At 48.4% G+C, this 21,226-nt stretch overlaps 2 protein-coding genes, 1 long non-coding RNA gene and 1 pseudogene across 4 annotated transcripts; 2 read left to right on the top strand and 2 right to left on the bottom strand.

The window, feature by feature from the left end:
* Positions 1 to 1,372: 1,372 nt before the first annotated feature.
* Positions 1,373 to 6,328, top strand: LOC124650395. Of its 2 annotated transcripts, XR_006986986.1 has the most exons (9): positions 1,373 to 1,490; positions 1,905 to 2,029; positions 3,770 to 3,916; positions 4,249 to 4,439; positions 4,522 to 4,597; positions 4,680 to 4,728; positions 4,820 to 4,948; positions 5,087 to 5,161; positions 5,837 to 6,328. It is a non-coding gene; the product is annotated as an uncharacterized LOC124650395 (long non-coding RNA). The 2 variants fall into 2 exon arrangements; XR_006986985.1 differs by having other exon boundaries at positions 4,522 to 4,728.
* A 2,034-nt stretch (positions 6,329 to 8,362) lies between these two features.
* On the bottom strand, positions 8,363 to 9,426 carry LOC124648667. The gene is given in 3 exon segments (XM_047188386.1): positions 8,363 to 8,614; positions 8,792 to 9,261; positions 9,264 to 9,426. Coding segments are annotated over 3 exon segments (885 nt in total).
* A 3,115-nt stretch (positions 9,427 to 12,541) lies between these two features.
* LOC124648668 lies at positions 12,542 to 13,687 on the bottom strand. Its single transcript, XM_047188387.1, has one exon. It carries the CDS (start codon positions 13,685 to 13,687, stop codon positions 12,542 to 12,544), a length of 1,146 nt encoding a protein of 381 aa, XP_047044343.1.
* Positions 13,688 to 15,525: 1,838 nt separating this feature from the next.
* Positions 15,526 to 16,593, top strand: LOC124708994 (annotated as a pseudogene).
* The last annotated feature ends 4,633 nt before the right edge of the window (positions 16,594 to 21,226 follow it).

Below are 21,226 nucleotides of genomic sequence, written 5' to 3' on the forward strand. Positions count from 1 at the left end.
GAGTTCCCCCCAGCCGCCACACGGGGGCGGCTCGGGAGGAGGACGAGAGAGTTAGGTCGGGAGGGTTAGGAGTATTTGGGAGGAGGGTTGTGGACCCTTCGCGATGATATTTAGTAACACTGAAATAGAGTGAAGTTACTTTGGATCACCCTTTTGACATAATGCTCGTGGGGTAGATGATAGGTGGCCCACAAAACTAGGTTTTGCATGTAATCATGCTATCAAGGGTCGGAAATGCACCCGCACTTGCATGGGGTCCCAATGCAGGAATGTAATGGTGCCAAGAATAGGAAAAGCCACTTCTCGACAAGTTGCATGACTCATGTAGTTCTCAGTGACTCCCACATTAACTCACCTTGCAGCCGTCGCACGCACAACCCATACGTGTTGGAGCGCAACCAACGACATGTCGAGCCACAACTCCACCTCATAGGGTTGTAGCCACGCCGCAATGCAGGTCCTCCACCGACATGAAAAATGAGTCCTTGTACGCTGCCTCGACACCATTCCACCACCTACCGATGAGACAAACTATTTGGTAGCACAACATTTCAGATGGTGGAAAAACGTGACCATTCTCCAAGGTGACTCCTCACGTGGAAAAAAAAATAATATGTTACCCAAAATAGAAACCATATTTCCATCTATCCCTATCTAGTTTGACATTGGCGTCCATCACACAATAAAACAAAGTTTGTTCAAATCACTGAGGAAATTCAAAGAAGCTAGTTGATTTTGTTTGTTTATTATCGTGGCTAGCTCTTGAGCTGCTCTCTTCTACTCCCCGGGTTCCAGTTGAATCATCGCCGGAGTGTTTAACTTTTCTTGATGCCTTCGTCGGTCCATAGCCATGGGTAGTTGGCTGGATGAATGCATTAAGGCACCGATCAATCAACAACTAGTGATGCCTCGATAACAAGCCAAGAAAAAAATAAGGCATTGATTGAATGGATAGTCGATTGATGGTTTTTCTTTTCCTGTGGAGACGCGCCGTCGGTCGGTCTCCAGCCAATCTGCACCGTTCAAGCTAGTATTCCAGACGCCCACGATCCCTCGCCAAAAGCACAAACTCACGCACAGCAGCCAAAGCCTCGTGTCAGGATACCATAGCGCCCCAGAAGGAAAGACAGAGGCGGCGGCGACCACACGCAGGCGGAGATCCGGCGGCGTCGCGACGGGCTTGCTCGCTGGCGCGCGCGCATGCATCCTCCCGTGGCGCTCCGTCGAGCTCACTTGGCCGCGTCGCGCGCGTGGCCGGGGAAGGCAGGACGCGGCGGCGAGCCATCCGCACGGCGTCCTTCTTCCTGCTGCCGGCGGTCGCCCAGCTATCGCGTGCCGTCGCAAGATGGATTTTCCGGCATCCCGGCGACGGAAGTCCACAGAGTCCACGTCAAGCTCGCCTCACCGCATCGCGCCCACGCGCGGCGGAGATCCCCTTCCACACATTCTCTCCACGACGCCGCGAAGCAGCAGGAAGGCCGCGCCCGCAGGTGACGTATTCACTCCCTATCCCCGACAGTCCGACACTAGGACGAGTCGAGTAGAATCGAGCCCATCTTGCCAGGCGAGTGTAAAAAAATGAAGGTTTTTCATTTGCTGCACTCTGATTTTTAGTCCTGGGAATAAGCAGCAGTTCAGTTCGTAGGGTCACAGGAGCTATTTTACATGTACTGCAATTACTTTGTACCAATTCACATTGGTTTGAGTATGAGGAAGCATACACGTACGTCTCTTATTTAATCATCCAAGCTAATACGAGAACACACAGATGCGAAGGCATCCTAAAACTTTGGATTTCCCATATGACGGGCTTCGAACTCATTAATCAATTCTGTACCTAGATTAACTAAGTAACCGTGTCAAACCAGTTTATGTTACGTCTGAATTGATTCGGTTTTCTGCAGGTTACCTTACTGTTCCGGTGGTGTTGGCGTTCTGGTGCTGCTGCTGTCCACCAGAGCTCCTCGTGGTGCTGCCACCGTCCAACGGAGCTCCTGCCGGCCTCCCTGTCGTGTCACCCTATCGGAAAGTCTCTATCTCGATTCCTCCCATTTTCGTTGAAAAAGTGTGCTTGAGCATCTGCTCAGTGCGCACGCATATTGCCGTCATCCTTACAATCTAGAGATATGAGAAGCCGCCCCCCCTCCCCCGCGCAAATGATTAGCAGTGTGCGGGCGTGTGGCACATTAGTACAACCGCGTCCGCTAATTATGTGCTAAGCATAGGCATTGCAGCATAGGGGTTGACCTATCTTTTTATTTGTCTCGTACAGTCTGGGCTCGTGGGGCACCCACCCTGACTGCCTGGCTCGTGGCTCGCCACTGTTTCCCGCTCATGTCCGGCTCGGATCTCCATCAAACGGAGCCAAAAATGACTATTCAAGTATTAACTTTTGGCTGGTACTAATCGACCCTATTTCCCTTGCCAAATTCAACTAGGATGAGTACTAGTCGAAGAGATTTTCTAGGCAGCTACAAAGCTAAAGGCAGATATACGGAGGAAGGGACTGGCTCTCATTTTCTCCCTCCTCCTCTCTCGTGTTGCTATAGTAGTTGGGCGAGTAATCCCCAGATCCGGGTTGGACCAAGGCCCTCTATGGCGGCAATGCTGCCGGGAGAGTGGCTGAGGCGAGGCTCCGACTACCGTAGTGTGAATAGGTTTAGGTGTTGGCTTTATGACATAGTTTGGAGTAGGGCGCCAATCTCCATTGACCAGATCTTGTATAATTTGGGGTGGCTCTCCCTTATCGTCGAGGTCCGATGGTTGGGAGCAGTGGTGAGCGTTGCCACCGCAGCAATCTCCGTCAATAAGGTCAAGCTTCGCCACTTCTAGATCTGGGTTGCTGTTAATGTTAATGTGTTTCTCAACTTTTCTGAACTAGTGTTGATGTGTTTCTAAATGTTTTTGTGGTGCCAAAAATACGGCATCTGGAATACTTCCCAAAATCAATGCCTCTGTTTTTAGGCATCTGGAATAGCTGCTTGTTTCGTTTCCAAAAATAGCAAAAGCGACGCCGTAAAACCAAAAAAGCAGCGCCCAAAAATATAGAGCTGAGGCACTAACACACTTGTGCCAAGAGCTCGATTAATTTTGTGCATTTGTTTCTGGCAATAATATAGACATATCCGTGCTAACAATCAACTGTCAAGGCAGCAACCTAATAGTCAAGGGTTGATTTTTATTTTTTATTTTTGGTTGAGTCATGGGCCGAACAGGGACATATATAGACAGAATCTGAATATGTAGCTGGGTCATGGTCAGAGCCTCAGAGGTATGAGAGCGGTATTTGAGCAACAGTGACCTACGAGGCCCAGTAGGATTTTGAACTTACCGCTACCCGCCCATCATTAGCGAGTCTCATTAACCTACCAGTTGCGCACCTGCTAAGAACGGCCACACTCCTTTTCGTTTTCCTTGACCTGTGTTATGTATGAGAGTTGTCCCAGTTAGGTGCATTTCTTGTATTTTGCAGGATGATATTAAGTACTTATTATGCTGCTGCTACTTTGCGGCTGGTTCTGTAGCTAGATTAATTAAGTAACTATGTGTTCCTCGATTTCTCACTTGCTTACATTCCGATATCTTGGATACACACGTGGATGTGGGCAGCAAGTGGATGGAAGCAGTATCATGCATATTTCTTAGTGAATATTCTTATTGCTATAACTAGCTAATTACCATGATGCACTTACCATGGTTTTTTTTATATTCTGGTATGTATTCCTATAAAAGTAACTTGGTACTCATGCTTTGTTTTGATTTTGATCAGGTCACCATCCTTTTCCTATGTTCATGCCCTCCGCGGGTGCTGTGGTGACGATGTTGTCCACCGGAGCTCCTGGTGCTCACTACGGCATGCTGTCCCTGCCTTCTTTGAGTTTGATCTCTCCTACAACACCTTGTCATCCATCGGAAGGTCTCTCTTTCTCTCTCTCCCAGTTTCTCTAATTTCCTTGAGTGTGCCATGTTTGTTTTCATAGAAATGGTTTTTTTACTACGTACTCAGCGATGTTAAGCTATTGACATGTGGTGATGATGAACGTGTTAACATGCAGTCCTTGCTGCATTTGTTTTGCTGGAATGATTTCCAGAGCAAAGCGATGCTATATTCTTTGGTTACTCTTGATAAGCATGCCTTGATTTGTCTTTTTCAGTAGACACTGGTCTTGGTTATTTTGGTTTTGTAATTGTTGCATTTTAGTAAGTTCTTGCTCTATTTTGATCTATTGATTTGATTGCCATGTATAGGGAGGTAGCTCATCAATGACAGCTTACACCACTGCAGAGCAAGGAGAGGGTGTTCTCGAGAGCATGGAGCTGGGCCAAGGAGCTTGCCGAGAGCAGGATGGAATGAGGTGGCCTTACTACACTAAATTTTTGGAACCATAGGTCTCGTGTTGGACAGTTTCAGTTTCCACTGTCATTTATGAGTCTCACAGGTTGGCACACATTTATTTTGGGCAGTGCTAGATACATAGTGTTACTACGTTCTCTAACTTGTATATTTGATCTTCCATACAGTGATGCTGAGATTTCTGTTGTTGCTTTTTGCCGAGGAGAAAACATGGCCATGTGCTCCTTTTGATGGAACTTCTAGGTGTGCCTGTCTTGTTTGCTTTGTGGATGATGCCCTATTTTATTCTCTCTCCCTCTTTCCCTGAGTATATTTTGACCTATAGGTGTGGGTTGACTATGATTTCCTCTAAGCAATAACCTCTATTCATAAAAGTGAGTTGACTATGATCCCTCTAAGCAATAACCTCTATCTCATGATTTAGAGAGCGATTATTTCATTTACTATTTTTGTCAAATGATGCAGATGATGTGTTGAACAATTAAAGTTTTGCTACCTATGATAGTTGCAGCCTTCACAGGCGATGGAAGCATCATCACATTGTGGGACCCTGATAATAATGCACTTGTTGGTGTGATTTCAGAAGCATTATTGGTATTTTATTATTCCTCGTGCTGTACTTTTTCCATTATACTTACATTAGTGTTCTGATTTTTCTTACCTTTCATGTGCAGCCCATTACCAAACTTCCCTTCATAGTTTTACATTAGTGTTCTGATGTCTCTATCTCAGAGTTCAAGACCAAAGGTTGTAGTGTGGAATGCGTCGAATATTAAATACGGCGGTTTTACACTCTTTGTGCAGAAGGTATAAAACTATGATACAAACTTGCTTGAAAATGACATGTAGCTCATAATGAATGTTTTACATTTGTTACTACCTATTATGCTTGCTGTATTGGGCAACCCAGTTATGGAGCTCTGAATTTTTGATTTCTAGAAGCATCAAGCTGCTTAGCCATGCCAACTGTTGGCTCATTAAAATGATCTGGTGCAACCTTGTTCGATCCGCTATTACTGGTTGCATGCTGTAACTCTCCTTATGTAGGCCCAGTATTACCATTCAGATACATTTGACCCCATCTTCAAGGGCTACCAAATGATAGCTCAAGTGACTCTGTTCTAGTGTAATAGTGCAGGTGGATGTGGTTCATGATCGAATAGTATTGCGCACTTGTATTATATATTATATGGAGTAAAGTAGCGCCCTATGGTTACTGTAGCTTTCCTTGTTCAAGCTTTGTTCCCCTTTGAATCCACGGTTGACTATGTTGCCCCTGATATGTTAAAATAAACTAGAAGTGCTCCTTTGTAAATAGTGCCTTGTCTTGGATGTAATGTTAATTAATCATAAATAATAATATTCAGTGTCAAGCTATGGTTAAGCTACTGCATCTTCTCTATATGATTTTCACTCACGATCTGTTCATATATTACTTGCTATACAACTGACATCCTTCATTTCTCTGAATGACCTACCTAGGTGAGGATATACATGAGTTAAGGATGATACTGGATATCTCGTGGCTGCCAAGGGGTCAAGTCAAGGACTCCCATGTCACTCAAGATCAGTGCAGAATGTGTGGCTCCACTCCGGTCCAGATTGCACCTGGGAGAAAAGCTACCATTCCTTCCTCTTCTCCATGCCTTCCTCTGCAGATACTTCGTTTCGCTCTTTCGTTATATTTTTCTGGTCCGTGCATGTAGTTCCTTCTAATGGGCAGTATCATTTGTTGTACGCAGCATGCATCTTGACCGAATGTTGATCTCCTTTATTTGGCGTACCCATGTTGTAGTTGATGGACAAGTCATGCACATAGAAATGATCCTTGCTATGATGCAAAGGATCCTGTCTGTGGAGGTAATAGTCAAGCCATACATCAGCACCAGTTGTGCTCGTTTGATCCTCATGTGTATCCAGCAAAGATCTTTGTGTAAAGCAATATAGAAATTTTTCAGGTCGCAAAATTATCCTTGATGTCTACTGTTTTGGTGATTGGGAAAATCCTATTGATTGTATGTTTGTATATCAGATCGGTTGGGTCTATCGGTGTGATTTTAAGTATATATTGTTTGCTATGCAGGTTTGGTTTTTCCAAAAAAAAGGGGCAAGTGCATGTAAAAAATTTAAATACCTTTGCTAATTATCCTCTATTTGATTAATCAGCTTAACCATTGCTTGACTAGTATTTGTTGAGAAGAGAATTGTTAAACAAGCTAGCTAGTAGGAGAAACAAGAAAAGCTGAACTGGTTTGGTGTCCATGGTAGCTGGTAGGTAACCAAGTTGTAGCTAACGGTGAGCAGTATATAATCCATCCAAGTCAATAGCAAGTTCTGATTGCTACTGCTCTCTCTTCATTGTGAGTATTTTCAACTAGTACTACACAAATGGACCCAAAAAATATTGCATCTCCAGCGCGTCGTGGCCCCTCTTGCACTTAAAATGCTTGCGCAAAAATAGGGATCAAGAATAAAGAGTATCCCTGTAGAGTGTAGACTATTTTATATTGCGTGAATGGACAACAATACAAATGGATCTTTAGCTGCAAGAGGTTGAATTAATAAAAAAAAAACTTCTGCATGGTTGAAATACAAAGGGCTAAATGTCACTTGCACATTCGACTCAAAGCTACCAAATTTCGCTAGCTCATGAGCAAGTCTGGTACCCAAAGGAGAGAGTGAAATCTGGCATGGACTAGCTTGCTTTCTTGATCGATGTCCATGACAATTCCTGATACAACCATAGAGGCTAAGCTCTGAAGCAAAGACAAAACTATGCGGAAGCTTCAAATTAAAAAAACTTGATTTCCAATCATTTGGGTTATGTTATCTAGTAAAATGTGTCTAATACTTTCTATTCTATTACCGAACAATCAATTCTTTTACAATCTCCTGTTTACTCATATCAATTACGCCAGAATGCTTACAAAGATGAGACTGGTTCAGTCAGCACTACAATTAGCACATCAGTGCATCATCAAATCATACAGCATAATCAATATGAAAAAGAGAAGATGTATACATGAAGTACAAAGATAAGGGCGAGGCTTTGCCAATCTCTGTTGGAGAAGAAAGATTGAGGCTACTAGCGGCTGCCCCGTCCAACAAATCGTGCGAAACGGCTGTGTCCGATCAGGCATAGTCCGACAACGGGGGAGCATATATGGGCATTGGGGATGAAGAAGCATCAAGCATGTCCGCCCATGCCCAGAGATGAAGACGGTTCTTTCCGTGCTGGCCGGAGTAGTTGTGGCCGGGATGGTTTCTGGCGCTGATGGTAGCGGCGCCAACAGGGTATGGATCTTCCTTCGTCAATTTGGTGTGGATATACGACATCAAGAGAGGAGGTTTCAATAAGAATTTTGCATGCAAAGCAGCGCCAGATGAGGAAGAATTTGCGATCGGAGCAGCGGATCTAAAAAAAATGTGTCGATAGGGGAGAGCAAGTCATACAATGCAAAAATATGCCTTCTCTTCCTTAACAAGAGACGATCCCTTATGCAAGAGTAGGCTCAGGTCTTTCTTAGCTCGCTCTCTTCTCCATATCAGCAAACGTCCTAGGCCTTTCTAATGAAGGAGAAGAAAATACAGAGTTTCGTACACAGTTTAGGCAAGATGCACGAATTAATGGAAGGACGCACTAAAGGTGGGATGTCGAATTAACGGAAGACGCACGATTGGTCGCACAAATCATGAAATAAGGAAAACCGAGGAGGTGCGCCCATGATTATAGCTTTGGTTGACTACTAGGATTTTGTACCATAATTAACTGAGCTGTCCGTTGATCACCTCACGGCTGCAACTATGGGAGGACTTGTTTTTGACGCCATGTCACCAATCCGTGGGATGACATATCTCATCCGTCCAAAGCAGCAACCAGCAGAATGGGGATAACCAATGGATCCTAATGCAAGCATAGTCCTCTCAATTCTGCAGCTCTCTTCTCTCCAAAGGAGTCTATAAATATAAGTCATGGCGAAAACCGCGGGCGGCAGCGCGTGCCGTGACTTATGAGAACACGGCGCGGTCACCGATGCCGCTGCCGTCGGTGACCTCCGACCACGCGGCTGCCGGGCCCCGGACGTCCGCGCGGAAGATCTTGAGAAAGCCCTCCGAGCTGTGATATACTACTTCAAGCAAGAGGCTCGTCCTGACGATCAGAAGGAGCTCGCCGGACGACGCAACGAGCACGGAGTTGGGTTCGAGCCAGAAGCGCGCTGGCAAGACCATGACCGGGGCGGAGCTGGAGGAAATTTATCCCTGATGCATCTCCAAGCTTGCAGCCTTTGCTAGCTAGATTTAAGCCTCCCTGATGCACCTTTTCCTTCCTAACCTGATGCACTACTCTCATTTAGCTCACAAGTACTAGTAAAAATATTCTTGGACCCTGATGCATGTGCATCAGGGTAAGCCTAAAGAGCTCCGCCCGTCGATGACGCCGGCGACAGCGAAGGTTGTGCCGTCCACGGCCATGACCCTGCGGGTGCTCCCGTCCAGGAGGTAGAACGTGCCGTCGCAGTAGGTGATGCTGCTGACACGGCCAGCGTTCTGCAGCGAGCACCCGGCGACCGGACTCCACGATCCGCCGCCGCCACACGGGGGCAGCCGACAGAAGAAGGCGCCCTTTCCCGGCGAGACCATGATCGCGTCCGGCGACCGATCCCAAACCATGTCACGGAGGATCTTCCGATCGCCGTCGCGGAAGAACGATGGCGGCAGCTTGGGCAGGCTCTCCGACGCGCCGGTGATGGGGTGCAGCAGCTTGGCCGAGGCGCCGTCGTGGGTCACGCCGAGCGTCCAGCCGCGCGGCGAAGCGAAGAGGAAGAAGAAACCGCTGGTGGCGGGGACGGAGATCTCCACGATCCTGTCGTCGGCGTGGGACCAAAGACCGTGGTTGGCGCTGGAGATTTGGAGGGGACGAGAAGCAGTGGGACGCGGCGACGGGCGGCATGGGCCGCGGAGGCCGAGCGCCAGGATGGGCACACCGAGTGGAAGCGCGCGAGGTCTGCGTGCTCGGTGATCCTGTCGGCGATCCCCGATACGAGATCGGCTGGCAGCTCGGACCAGCTCATGGTGTGTAGTAGCCCGTGCTGGTTGAGAGGCTTATTAGGGATCTCAGATGTAGGCTAGGGAACGGAGCTAATAACAAGGCTGGCTTTGGTTGTTTGCGTTTGGCTTCGACAGATTTGTTTTTTTATGTACACTTCGTTCCAAATAAGACTCAGTTTCTGTCAAAAAAAATCAGTTAGACACATTTTAGTGTGTAGAGATATACTTCCTCATTCGCAAAAAAAAGAGATATACTTCCTCCATCCTATGAAGAATATCGAAAATTTATTAAGATTTAGATGCATCTAGTATTATTTAGCGATCTAGATGCATCTATATTTAAACAAATTCTAGTCATTCTTCATGGGTAAGTACATAAGAATCAAAACACGAAAACGGTGCTCGAACAACTGGAAAAGAGAAGAGCAGCATCAGTGGATAAATGATTGGACGTCAGAACTTAGAAGAGGTGACACAAGCAAAGCATATGTTGTGCCGCATCCATCATTCGCCCAAAGCATATGCTGTGCCGCATCCATCCTTCGCCCCTAGCCACTCGTTACCCTGATTGCCATAGGAACTGAACCTGTCTGATGGGATTCTGGCCTTACATGAGATCGCCCATGAGGTGAAGAGTCGTCGTCTTAAGGGGGTCTTTTTGAAACTGGATTTCCAAAAAGAATATAATCGTCTGGACCGGGCCTTCCTTAGACAGTTCCTCCAAAGACGTGGCATAGATGACCGGATGATTGGTTGGATAATGCAGATCGTGATGTCGGGGAGGACTTCCATTAAAATTAATGGGGAGATTAGCCCTTATTTTAGACCAGTGTGTGGAGTGCGACAAGGAGACCCGTTGTCTCCTATCATCTTCAATGATGCACTAGACTCCCAAGCAGAGATCCTGGAGAGAGCTAAGATCTTTGGCCATCTATCCGGGGTGGTTGGTCATATCATCCCTATGGGCGAGGTTACTCACCTCCAATACGCCGATGACATCGTGATTATTGTGGAAGGCTCGGAGCTTGATATCATCAACCCCAAGTTCCTACTCCTCTCTTTTGAGGCCATATCGAGCCTCAAAATCAACTTTGATAAAAGTGAAGTGGTGGTCTTGGGATATTCTCTAGAGGATCAGCAGCGGATCATATCGTGGACAACTCTGAATTGCGGGTTATCAACTTTCCCTATAACCTACCTGGGGCTCCCTATTAGGGACTCCATGATCCTTATTAGGGACCTCGACCCCACATTTAAGACGACTTAGTGGCTCATGGACGCACCTGTGTATTTGCTGACATGGCGAGCTATGTTTCCCATATGTCAGTCTAGTGGCAATAAATTGATTGATCCAAGTGATATTTTTTTGCAAAAGCCCCCTCAATCTCCATATGTGTATCTTCTTCCTCCTTTTGTTCTATCCCCTTCGAGCACGCAGAGGAGGCCGAGCAGAGCAGTGCAACACCAGCGAGGGATTGCGCGCCGGTGTGCTCCAAAGGCATGGAGGCGGATGTCAGGAGGTGCTAGTGCTACAACTTCATGGAGGAGAGCACGCCATAGTACATGGTGACGGTCCAGGCGAAGTACATGGGCCATTGGACTGCGTGCTCTGCGCAGAGTCGGTGGGCGATAAGGCTGACGTGTAGGCTCCAACGGAGAGCGTACCATCACCATGGCCAAGTTGCTCCACCAGCACATCAAGTTCGTGCGGGAGGCGCCGCGGGCACCCGAGAAGCTCGCAGAGGAACTCGCAACCGCCGTATCGCATCTGCTTTGGGGTGCCTCGAGTCACCGTCAGCGTGAGCCGGGGCTGCTATCTGGTGACCCATGTGTTGTCGATTTCTATGTGCAGCAGCATTGCGGGTAGAGGCCGTCCGCGTCGCATGGAAGGCCGAGCGCGCTGCACGCATACGGTGGAGGTCACCCATAGGCGGACCTAGCATCCCCTCTTGTCCGGGCAGCCACCCAGGCTTCCGGCCGTCCAGCAGGCTTATTTTCGCTTCTATTTTATATTTATTTGATATAAAATTAGCACAATAAACCTATTTATCTAGGCTTCAAAATTTTGGTGGGACCGCTTATGAGGCCACAGACGGCATGCGGAGAGGCCGCCAGGCCGGGCACACGTGTGGTGAATGGTGGAGGTTGTCAGCGGGGAGCAGGGAGCACAGGAAGCGACAGGACAGGGGGTGACGGTTTGGGTGGTGCGGCGGCGGGCTTGCATGGACGTCAGCCTCGTCGCTGCGCACTAGAACCCGTCAGAGTTGGGGTAGGAGCAGCAACTCGTCGTTGTGGAGTAGCCCGGGCATGCAACAGTTCACGGGAGGTCAGTCGGGCGAGCTGGCGACGTCCATGTACGCCACCATGGACGCGGATGGCGCGAGCTGGAGGAGAGGTTGGGGATGACGATGGGCTGTTCATCAGCTTCCCCAAAGTTCAGGTTTTTTATTCATGAAATAATTCATTAGTGGAACCCACATGGACTGACAAATGGGGACCACAGCTTGCTACGTTAGCAAATACACAGCTCTCCCAACACCATTGACGTAAATGTGTATTCTAAGTACGTTGACCCAATCCACCGTGTATTTTACTCCCAAACTAGAGACGGGGAAGAAGATTGGAAGATCTGAAAGTGACTGCTTTTTATCGACGAACCAGTGACTGTTCAATAAGTTCGCATCTTCAACAGGCGCTATATCCAGCGCTGTATAAAAAAAACGACCAGTTTAGCGCGCGAAAGTCGTAAACTGATGCTCCAACAGATACTACAACCGGTGCTGTAAAGTAGAGTGTGCTGCAATAGCGTTATCTCGTCGCACTATATTTAGCAGCCGAAAAGAAGCGCGGTAAAAATCACGCGTGAAAAAACTACCTAGTTTTACAGCTACAAAATTTAGAGCTTCTGCAGGAGGAGAATATGGCCTCACGCACGAAACACGGATTGAGACACGGATTGAGCGTGTTGCAAAGTACTTTTACAGCGTTTACAATGCTTTTTTTTCAAAGAAAAGAAGAGAATCTCAACTTGTAAGCAAACAAACATGTCGCTCTCTGCAAAAGTACAGCACATGAAACTCGGTTAGCTCTTATTCCTGCAAACTGAATGAATGCGATGGAAGTACCTTTGTCGGGATGTCAGTGCAGATTTGGCATGAACCAGGTAGGCCATTGCAAATGCCTACCGTAGCGACAGTTCATCAAGTTACCGTGCGAGAGATTTTGGGTGGTAAGGTCGGCGAGATCCAGCACGGACACGCTGTACACCCCGTAGAGTACGTCCATCCCGCACTCGTCGTCGACCAGGCAGTTCGTGCTGGCCACGTACATGCAGTTTCTCCGCACGCCGTTGACCCCGTTGGCCTCCACGCAGAACCCCCGGAGGTGGTCCACGAACACGGCTCGGTCGCCGATGTCGCCGCCGGCGATCTCCGACCACCCAGCCGCCGGGCTCCGGCTGTCCGCGCGGAACGCCTTGAATAGACCCTCCGACTCCGAGTCATCGCGGCATCCTGCTTTGAACAGGAGGTGCGACCTGACCATTAGGAGGAGCTCGCCGGATGATGCGACAAGCGTGGTCTCAGGTGTGCGCCAGGAGCGGGTTGGCGAGGGCGCGACCATGTCCGGTGGCTCGATCACGTAGGCGACTGCGAAGGTTGTGCCGTCCACGGCCATGACCCTGCGGCTGCGCCCGTCCAGGAGGTAGAACGTGCCGTCGCAGTAGGTGATGCTGCTGGTATCGGCAGCCTGCGAGCATCCGGCTACAGGGCTCCACGATCCGCCGTCTGGAGCCGGCAGCCGGCAGAAGTACGCGCCCTTGCCCGGCCCCGGCGACACCATGACGGCGTCCGGCGACCGATCCCACAACATGTTCTGGAGGGTGCTCCGATAGACGCGGAACGGGGACGGCAGCGCCGGCAGGCTCTCCGACGCGCCGGTGAAGGGGTTCTGTAACGTGGCCGCGAAGTCTATGGTCACGCTGAGCGCCCAGCCGCGCGGCGTGGCGAAGCGGAAGGAGAGGCTGGCGAAGCGGAAGGGGAGGCTTCTCGAGGTAGGCATGGGGGTCTGCGAGATGCTGCCGTCGGCGAGGGACCACGAGCCGGCGGTGGGCACGAGGAGCAGAGGGACGCGGCGGCGGGCGGCGTGCACCGCCGAAGCCGAGCGCCACGACGGGCACACCGAGCGGAAGCGCGCAAAGTCCGCGTGCCCGGTGATCCGGTCGGCGACCCCGCCGACCAAGTCGAATGGTAGGTCGGACCAGCTCACAGTGTTGGTTGGCGCCATCTTGGGTTGATAGAGGGATGGAAGAAGGCAGAGCTTAGAGCGTGGGTGCTCGTTTGAGATGGAGGCTGACTTGAGGAAGAACGCTCCGCCATGGGCGACGCCAAAGTTTTGGCGAGCGTTTTCCGCGCCCTCCGCGCGCCCATGAATTGGTGAGAATTACACAGGGCGTCCTGGGCTGAGCTGGGCGAGCCAAATAATTGGTGCTAGTCCAAACGGTAGCCAAATCTTGCGGGCAAGCCAATTTTTTGGTATGGCCAGCGTTGGCTCTAAGCCTCTAAACCAAACGTACCCTAAGTTTTTAGATTAACCACACAACTAGAGGAGGCAGAAAGAAACATACTCTAAATTAATTAAAAGATTACAGATTAACCACAACAAGTGGAACATAAATAAATAAATAAAACACAATCAGATTAACCATCTTCATAATCTAGCTTTAGTCGCCTCTCCTTCGGAGTTTTGCCCGAAGCCCTGAACCAGGGGCGGAGCTACACCCCGGGCAAACAGGGCCATGGCCCGGGGCGCAGCATACTTCTAGCTTTACCTATACTGATTTTTAAGTTTCGCCCTAGCTGAACTCCAGCACTTTACCAACTTGTCTTAGCTCAATACGAGTGAATTAGCAGAACTGCTAACGAGCGAATCCAATTACAAAGCCTCGAACACTCATTTCTTCCTAGGCTCCACGCTAGCTCGCTCCCTTGGTCCCTTTTGTCACTGTGCAAGGCGTGAGCGCCGCCGGGGAGCTCCCTCTAAAAAAACCGTATGTTCATATTTGAAATCATGCCAATTTTTTTGCTATTACATGGGTTTTTAGTGTTTTTTGCGTTTAACTTTTTGGCCCGGGTCTTGCTCCAATTCTGGCTCCGCCACTGCCCTGAACCATCTATTTCGGTGGACACAACACCATCCGTTCTGCTTTTATAGTCAAATGCTTTAGTTGTTCTACTAATAAGTCACGCGTGTTTTGTAGGACTCTTGTTGAGGGGATGAATATGGTTGTCGAGGTTGATGTTGCACACCTTTGGGACGACGGTGTAAAGGTCGGCCATCGATGCAATCACTTTGACCTCCGATATCTCGTAGTAAGAATGGAGAAGGCAACATGATTTAGTTACTTCCAACAATAGCAACATGAATCTTACATTCAGGTACACAGTAGTTTTTTCCCCAAATAGTTGCACCTAAACAGACACCATAACACAAACAAGGATCATAACATGCACACATCAGCCATTCTATGGGCGTCTTCAACCTACTCTATCTTTCACCGTGCTGGAGAAAATAGTACCATCTTCTTTTGTAGCATCGAGGAACGCATGATTATAGAAAAAACACTGGAAAGGACAAGTATTAAAGGGGTTGCAAATTGTTTTTGCTCCCGTGATTTAAGGGGCTGTAATCGTTCTGATTTGCACGTCACTAGCTCCGTAACATTGCATCCGTAGCTGTAGCATTGTACAGTACCAAACAGTCCAAATCAGAATCGAGAACGAGAAGAAAAAAGATCTTACAACCGCTTGAGAAATAGCCATTGTTTGCTAAGTGTCGTGTTTGCTGGCACAAGCTGCCACCTTCGATCTGAAAAAACCGTCAGATCGGGAGTGGGATGAATCCTAGCGTGCAGGAAAGAGTAGGACTATGATTCACTGTATCATTAATTCCATAATCTCCAGGAGAAGAAAAAGTGGCATTTCAGCGCTCTGGACTCCGACGACTCAAATGCAAACCAGCAAAGTCAACTGCTTAGCTCTCTCCCCCAGCCTTCTTCGGATCCGGCAACCAATACAAGTAGACACCTCGGCGCTGCCAGTGCCAGACAGCACGGGCTTCACACTATGTGCTGGTCCGATCTGCCGGCCGATCTGATATCGGCGATCGCCGACAGGATGACCGAGCACGCGGACCTTGCGCGCTTCCGCTCGGTGTGCCCACCGTGGCGCTCAGCCTCGGCGGCGCACGCCGCCCGTCGCCGCGTACCGCTGCTTCTAGTGCCAAGCCAGGACTACTCCCGCGTCGACCGCCGTCTCTGGTCCCTCGCCGACGACAGCGTTGCCGAGATCCCCGTGCCCGCCGCGCGCGGCCGCTCGTTCCTCTTCGCGTCGCCGCGCGGCTGGACGCTCGGCGTCGACAACGACCTCACGGCCGCGCTGCTGCACCCCTTCACCGGCGCGTCGGAGAGCCTGCCGACCCTGCCGCCGTCGTTCCACGACGACGACCAGAGGATCCTCCGTGACACGGTGTGGGATCGGTCGCCGGACGCCGTCGTGGTCTCGTCGAGAAATGGCGCGTTCTTCTGCCGGCTGCGGCCGGTGGGTGACCGCGGATCGTGTCACCAGCATCACCTACTGCGACGACGGCACGTTCTACCTCCTGGACAAGCGAGCGGGCAGGGTGACGACCATGGACGGCGCAACCTTTGCCGTCGTCGCGGCCATCGAGCCGCCGGATCTGGCGATGCCCAGACCCTGGCTCAGACCCGAGTCCACGTCGTTGCGTCGTCCGCGGAGCTCCTTCTGATCGTCAGGACGCAACTCGTGTACGGAGGATATTTCGGCTCGACGGGCCTCGTCAAGATCTTCCGCGCAGAGCGCCGGTGCCTGGCGGACGGGTGGTCGCAGGTCGCCGGCGACATGGGCGACCGCGCCGTGTTCGTGGACCACCTCCGGGGCTTCTGCGTCGAGGCCAACGGGGTCAACGGGGTGCGGAGGAACTGCGTGTACGTGGCTAGCTCGCACGAGGTGGTCGACGACGACTACTGGATGGACGTCTGGGGGAGGTACACCGTATCCGTGCTCGACCTCGCCGACCTTACCACCCAGGATATCTCGCTCGGGAACCTGCTGAAATGCAGGTGCGATAGATTCTGGCAGTGGCCTTCCTGGTGCATGCCGAATCTGCACTGATCCAAACTAAACAGCATGTGCTTTATTTCGTTTGCAGTTCTTGCGGGAATGAAATCCACAGCTTGCGGGTGCACCCCATTTTATATGTCACACTTTCAAATTTCAAAAAAAATATAGTAAAATAAATTATGGACATACATTGTGTTGTATCTTGGGCATATGTGAAACTCCATCAAAAAATGTGATAAATATGTTTTTTTTTTACAATGAAAGGCCCTGAAGGGACCCAGAGACACTGCATTAAAATTCATCGGTGGGGTTATAGATTGGACAGAGGACCACAAAGAAAATGAAAATTACAGTTAAGTCCTCAAAATATGCAATAAGGACCCTAGATCTGAAAATAAAAACTCCATCAGGTCCTTCTCAACCGAGCTTAGCCTCAAATCACGGCCATCTTCTCCGTCGCCGGGGACTATGCCACTTGGAACGGAGTCGACGAGGTGCGCCACGGTGAAGCTACAGGAGGGCCTCCTTCTAGGCACGCTAACCAGGAGGTTGAAGAAGAGTTGACGTCGGCAAGGCATTGCCAGAGCTCGGAGTAGCCGCCTTTCGGCTATCTAAGTCGGCGGAATAGCGCCCCTAGACCGACGATGCACCGCCGATGATGAACTCCAGATCGCAGTGTCGATCTCCTCTCCACCCACTCCGCCCTCTTCCCCACGAAGATCTGTAGAGCCATGGAAAGGAGAAGCCAAATCCAGCAGATATGGCCACAAAATCGAGCTTATTCGGCGAGCAATAGCCTTGGAACCTATGGCCACCTCAATCTCCGACCACCGGAGAACTTGAAGTAGAAAGAGGACAAGGCTATAATGCCCCAGGAGCCACTCGGAAGAACCTAGGACGAGCTCAAGCACGGCGGCAGACACACTAGGGAAAACCTAAAACTAGCCCTATTAGTAATATGTACAGCTCGTGCTGCGCATCCTCATCCACGCCAGTCGGCGACGGTGCCGGAGGGAAGAGGGGAGAGAGCCAGGAGAATATTCTAGACTCTCAAGGGAGGCGGTGGGGCAAATATGAGAGGCAAAAGAACAGAGTTGGTCTCTGATGACGCGTAAAGCACACGCCCGTTGGGAACCCCAAGTGGAAGGTGTGATGCGTACAGCAGCAAGTTTCCCTCAGTAAGAAACCAAGGTTTATCGAACCAGTAGGAGCCAAGAAGCACGTTGAAGGTTGATGGCGGCGGGATGTAGTGCGGCGCAACACCGGGGATTCCGGCGCCAACGTGGAACCTGCACAACACAACCAAAGTACTTTGCCCCAACGAAACAGGTGAGGTTGTCAATCTCACCGGCTTGCTGTAACAAAGGATTAGATGTATAGTGTGGATGATGATTGTTTGCAGAAAACGAGTAAAACAAGTATTGCAGTAGATTGTATTCGATGTAAAAGAATGGACCGGGGTCCACAGTTCACTAGAGGTGTCTCTTCCATAAGATAAATAGCATGTTGGGTGAACAAATTACAGTCGGGCAATTGATAAATAAAGAGAGCATGACAATGCACATACATGATATGATAAATATTGTGAGATTTAATTGGGCATTACGACAAAGTACATAGACCGCTATCCGAGCATGCATCTATGCCTAAAAGTCCACCTTCGGGTTATCATCCGAACCACTTCCGGTATTAAGTTGTAAAACAACGAGACAATTGCATTAAGTATGGTGCGTAATGTAATCAATAACTACATCCTCGGACATAGCATCAATGTTTTATCCCTAGTGGCAACAGCACATCCACAACCTTAGAACTTTCATCACATCGTCCCAGATTTAATGGAGGCATGAACCCACTATCGAGCATAAATACTCCCTCTTGGAGTTAAGAGCAAAAATTTGGCCAGAGCCTCTACTAATAACGGAGAGCATGCAAGATCATAAACAACACATAGGTAATAGATTGATAATCAACATAACATAGTATTCTCTATCCATCGGATCCCGACAAACACAACATATAGAATTACAGATAGATGATCGTGATCATGTTAGGCAGCTCACAAGATCCGACAATGAAGCACATGAGGAGAAGACAACCATCTAGCTACTGCTATGGACCCATAGTCCAGGGGTGAACTACTCACTCATCACTCCGGAGGCGACCATGGCGGTGAAGAGTCCTCCGGGAGATGAATCCCCTCTCCGGCAGGGCGCCGGAGGCGATCTCCTGAATGCACCGAGATGGGATTGGCGGCGGCGGCGTCTCAGTACGGTTTTCCGTATCGTGGCTCTCGGTACTGGGGGTTTCGCGACGAAGGCTTTAAGTAGGCGGAAGGGCAACGCGGGGGGGCACACGAGGGCCCCACACGCCGAGGCCGCGCGGCCGGGGGCCGGGCCGCGCCGCCCTGCCGTGTCGGCGCCTCGTGGCCCCACTTCCTTTCCCCTCGGTCTTCCGGAAGCTTCGTGCAAAAATAGGACCACGGGCGTTGATTTCGTCCAATTCCGAGAATATTTCCTTTGTAGGATTTCGAAACCAAAAACAGCGAGAAAACGACAAGCGGCTCTTCGGCATCTCGTTAATAGGTTAGTGCCGTAAAATGCATAAATACGACATATAATGTGTATAAAACATGTATATATCATCAATAATGTGGCATGGAACATAAGAAATTATCGATACATCGGAGACGTATCAGCATCCCCAAGCTTAGTTCATGCTCGTCCCGAGCGGAGTAAACGATAACAAAGATAATTTCGGAGTGACATGCCATCATAACCTTGATCATACTATTGTAAACATATGTAATGAATGCAGCGATCAAAACAATGGTAATGACATGAGTAAACAAATGAATCATAAAGCAAAGACTTTTCATGAATAGTACTTAAAGACAAGCATCAATAAGTCTTGCATAAGAATTAACTCATAAAGCAATAAATCAAAGTAAAGGTATTGAAGCAACACAAAGGAAGATTAAGTTTCAGCGGTTGCTTTCAACTTATAACATGTATATCTCATGGATAATTGTCAACATAGAGTAATATAACAAGTGCAATATGCAAGTATGTAGGAATCAATGCACAGTTCACACAAGTGTTTGCTTCTTGAGGTGGAGAGAAATAGGTGGACTGACTCAACAAAAAAGTAAAAGAAAGGTCCTTCAAAGAGGAAAGCATCGATTGCTATATTTGTGCTAGAGCTTTTATTTTGAAAACATGAAACAATTTTGTCAACGGTAGTAATAAAGTACATGTATCATGTAAATTATATCTTACAAGTTGCAAGCCTCATGCATAGTATACTAATAGTGCCCGCACCTTGTCCTAATTAGCTTGGACTACCGAGATCATCGCAATACACATGTTTAACCAAGTGTCACAAAGGGGTACCTCCATGCCGCTTTGTACAAAGGTCTAAGGAGAAAGCTCGCATTTTGGATTTCTCGCTTTTGATTATTCTCAACTTAGACATCCATACCGGGACAACATGGACAACGAGATAATGGACTCCTCTTTAATGCATGAGCATGTAGCAACAATTAGTGTTCTCATATGAGATTGAGGATATGTGTCCAAAACTGAAACTTCCACCATGATTCATGGCTTTAGTTAGCGGCCCAATGTTCTTCTCTAACAATATGCATGCTCTAACCATTAAAGTGGTAGATCTCCCTTACTTCGAGACAAGACGGACATGCATAGCAACTCACATGATATTCAACAAAGAGTAGTTGATGGCGTCCCCAGACAACATGGTTATCGCACAACAAGCAACTTAATAAGAGATAAAGTGCATAAGTACATATTCAATACCACAATAGTTTTTAAGGCTATTTTGTCCCATGAGCTATATATTGCAAAGGCGAATGATGGAAATTTTTAAAGGTAGCACTCAAGCAATTTACTTTGGAATGGCGGAGAAATACCATGTAGTAGGTAGGTATGGTGGACACAAATGGCATAGTGGTTGGCTCAAGGATTTTGGATGCATGAGAAGTATTCCCTCTCGATACAAGGTTTAGGCTAGCAAGGTTATTTGAAACAAACACAAGGATGAACCGGTGCAGACAAAACTCACATAAAAGACATATTGTAAACATTATAAGACTCTACACCGTCTTCCTTGTTGTTCAAAACTCAATACTAGAAATTATCTAGACTTTAGAGAGACCAAATATGCAAACCAAATTTAGCAAGCTCTAGGTGTTTCTTCATTAATAGGTGCAAAGTATATGATGCAAGAGATTAAACATGATCACAACAATTGCCAAGTATCAAATTATTCAAGACATTTTAGAATTACTACATGTAGAATTTCCCAATTCCAACCATACAACAATTTAACGAAGAAGATTCAACCTTCACCATGAATACTATGAGTAAAGCCTAAGGACATATTTGTCCATATGCAACAGCGGAGCGTGTCTCTCTCCCACACAATGAATGCTAGGATCCATTTTATTCAAACAAAAGCAAAAACAAAAACAAACCGACGCTCCAAGTAAAGTACATAAGATGTGATGGAATAAAAATATAGTTTCAGGGGAGGAACCTGATAATGTTGTCGATGAAGAAGGGGATGCCTTGGGCATCCCCAAGCTTAAACGCTTGAGTCTTCTTAGAATATGCAGGGGTGAACCACGGGGCATCCCCAAGCTTAGAGCTTTCACTCTCCTTGATCA

The sequence above is a fragment of the Lolium rigidum genome, chromosome 4 (assembly GCF_022539505.1).
Source record: "Lolium rigidum isolate FL_2022 chromosome 4, APGP_CSIRO_Lrig_0.1, whole genome shotgun sequence".
In the NCBI taxonomy this organism is placed as follows: Eukaryota; Viridiplantae; Streptophyta; class Magnoliopsida; order Poales; family Poaceae; genus Lolium; species Lolium rigidum.

What these genes read in the sequence shown, in the direction of transcription:
- LOC124648668 (XM_047188387.1), bottom strand. Translation starts at nt 13,687, where the DNA reads ATGGCGCCAACCAACACTGTGAGCTGGTCCGACCTACCATTCGACTTG.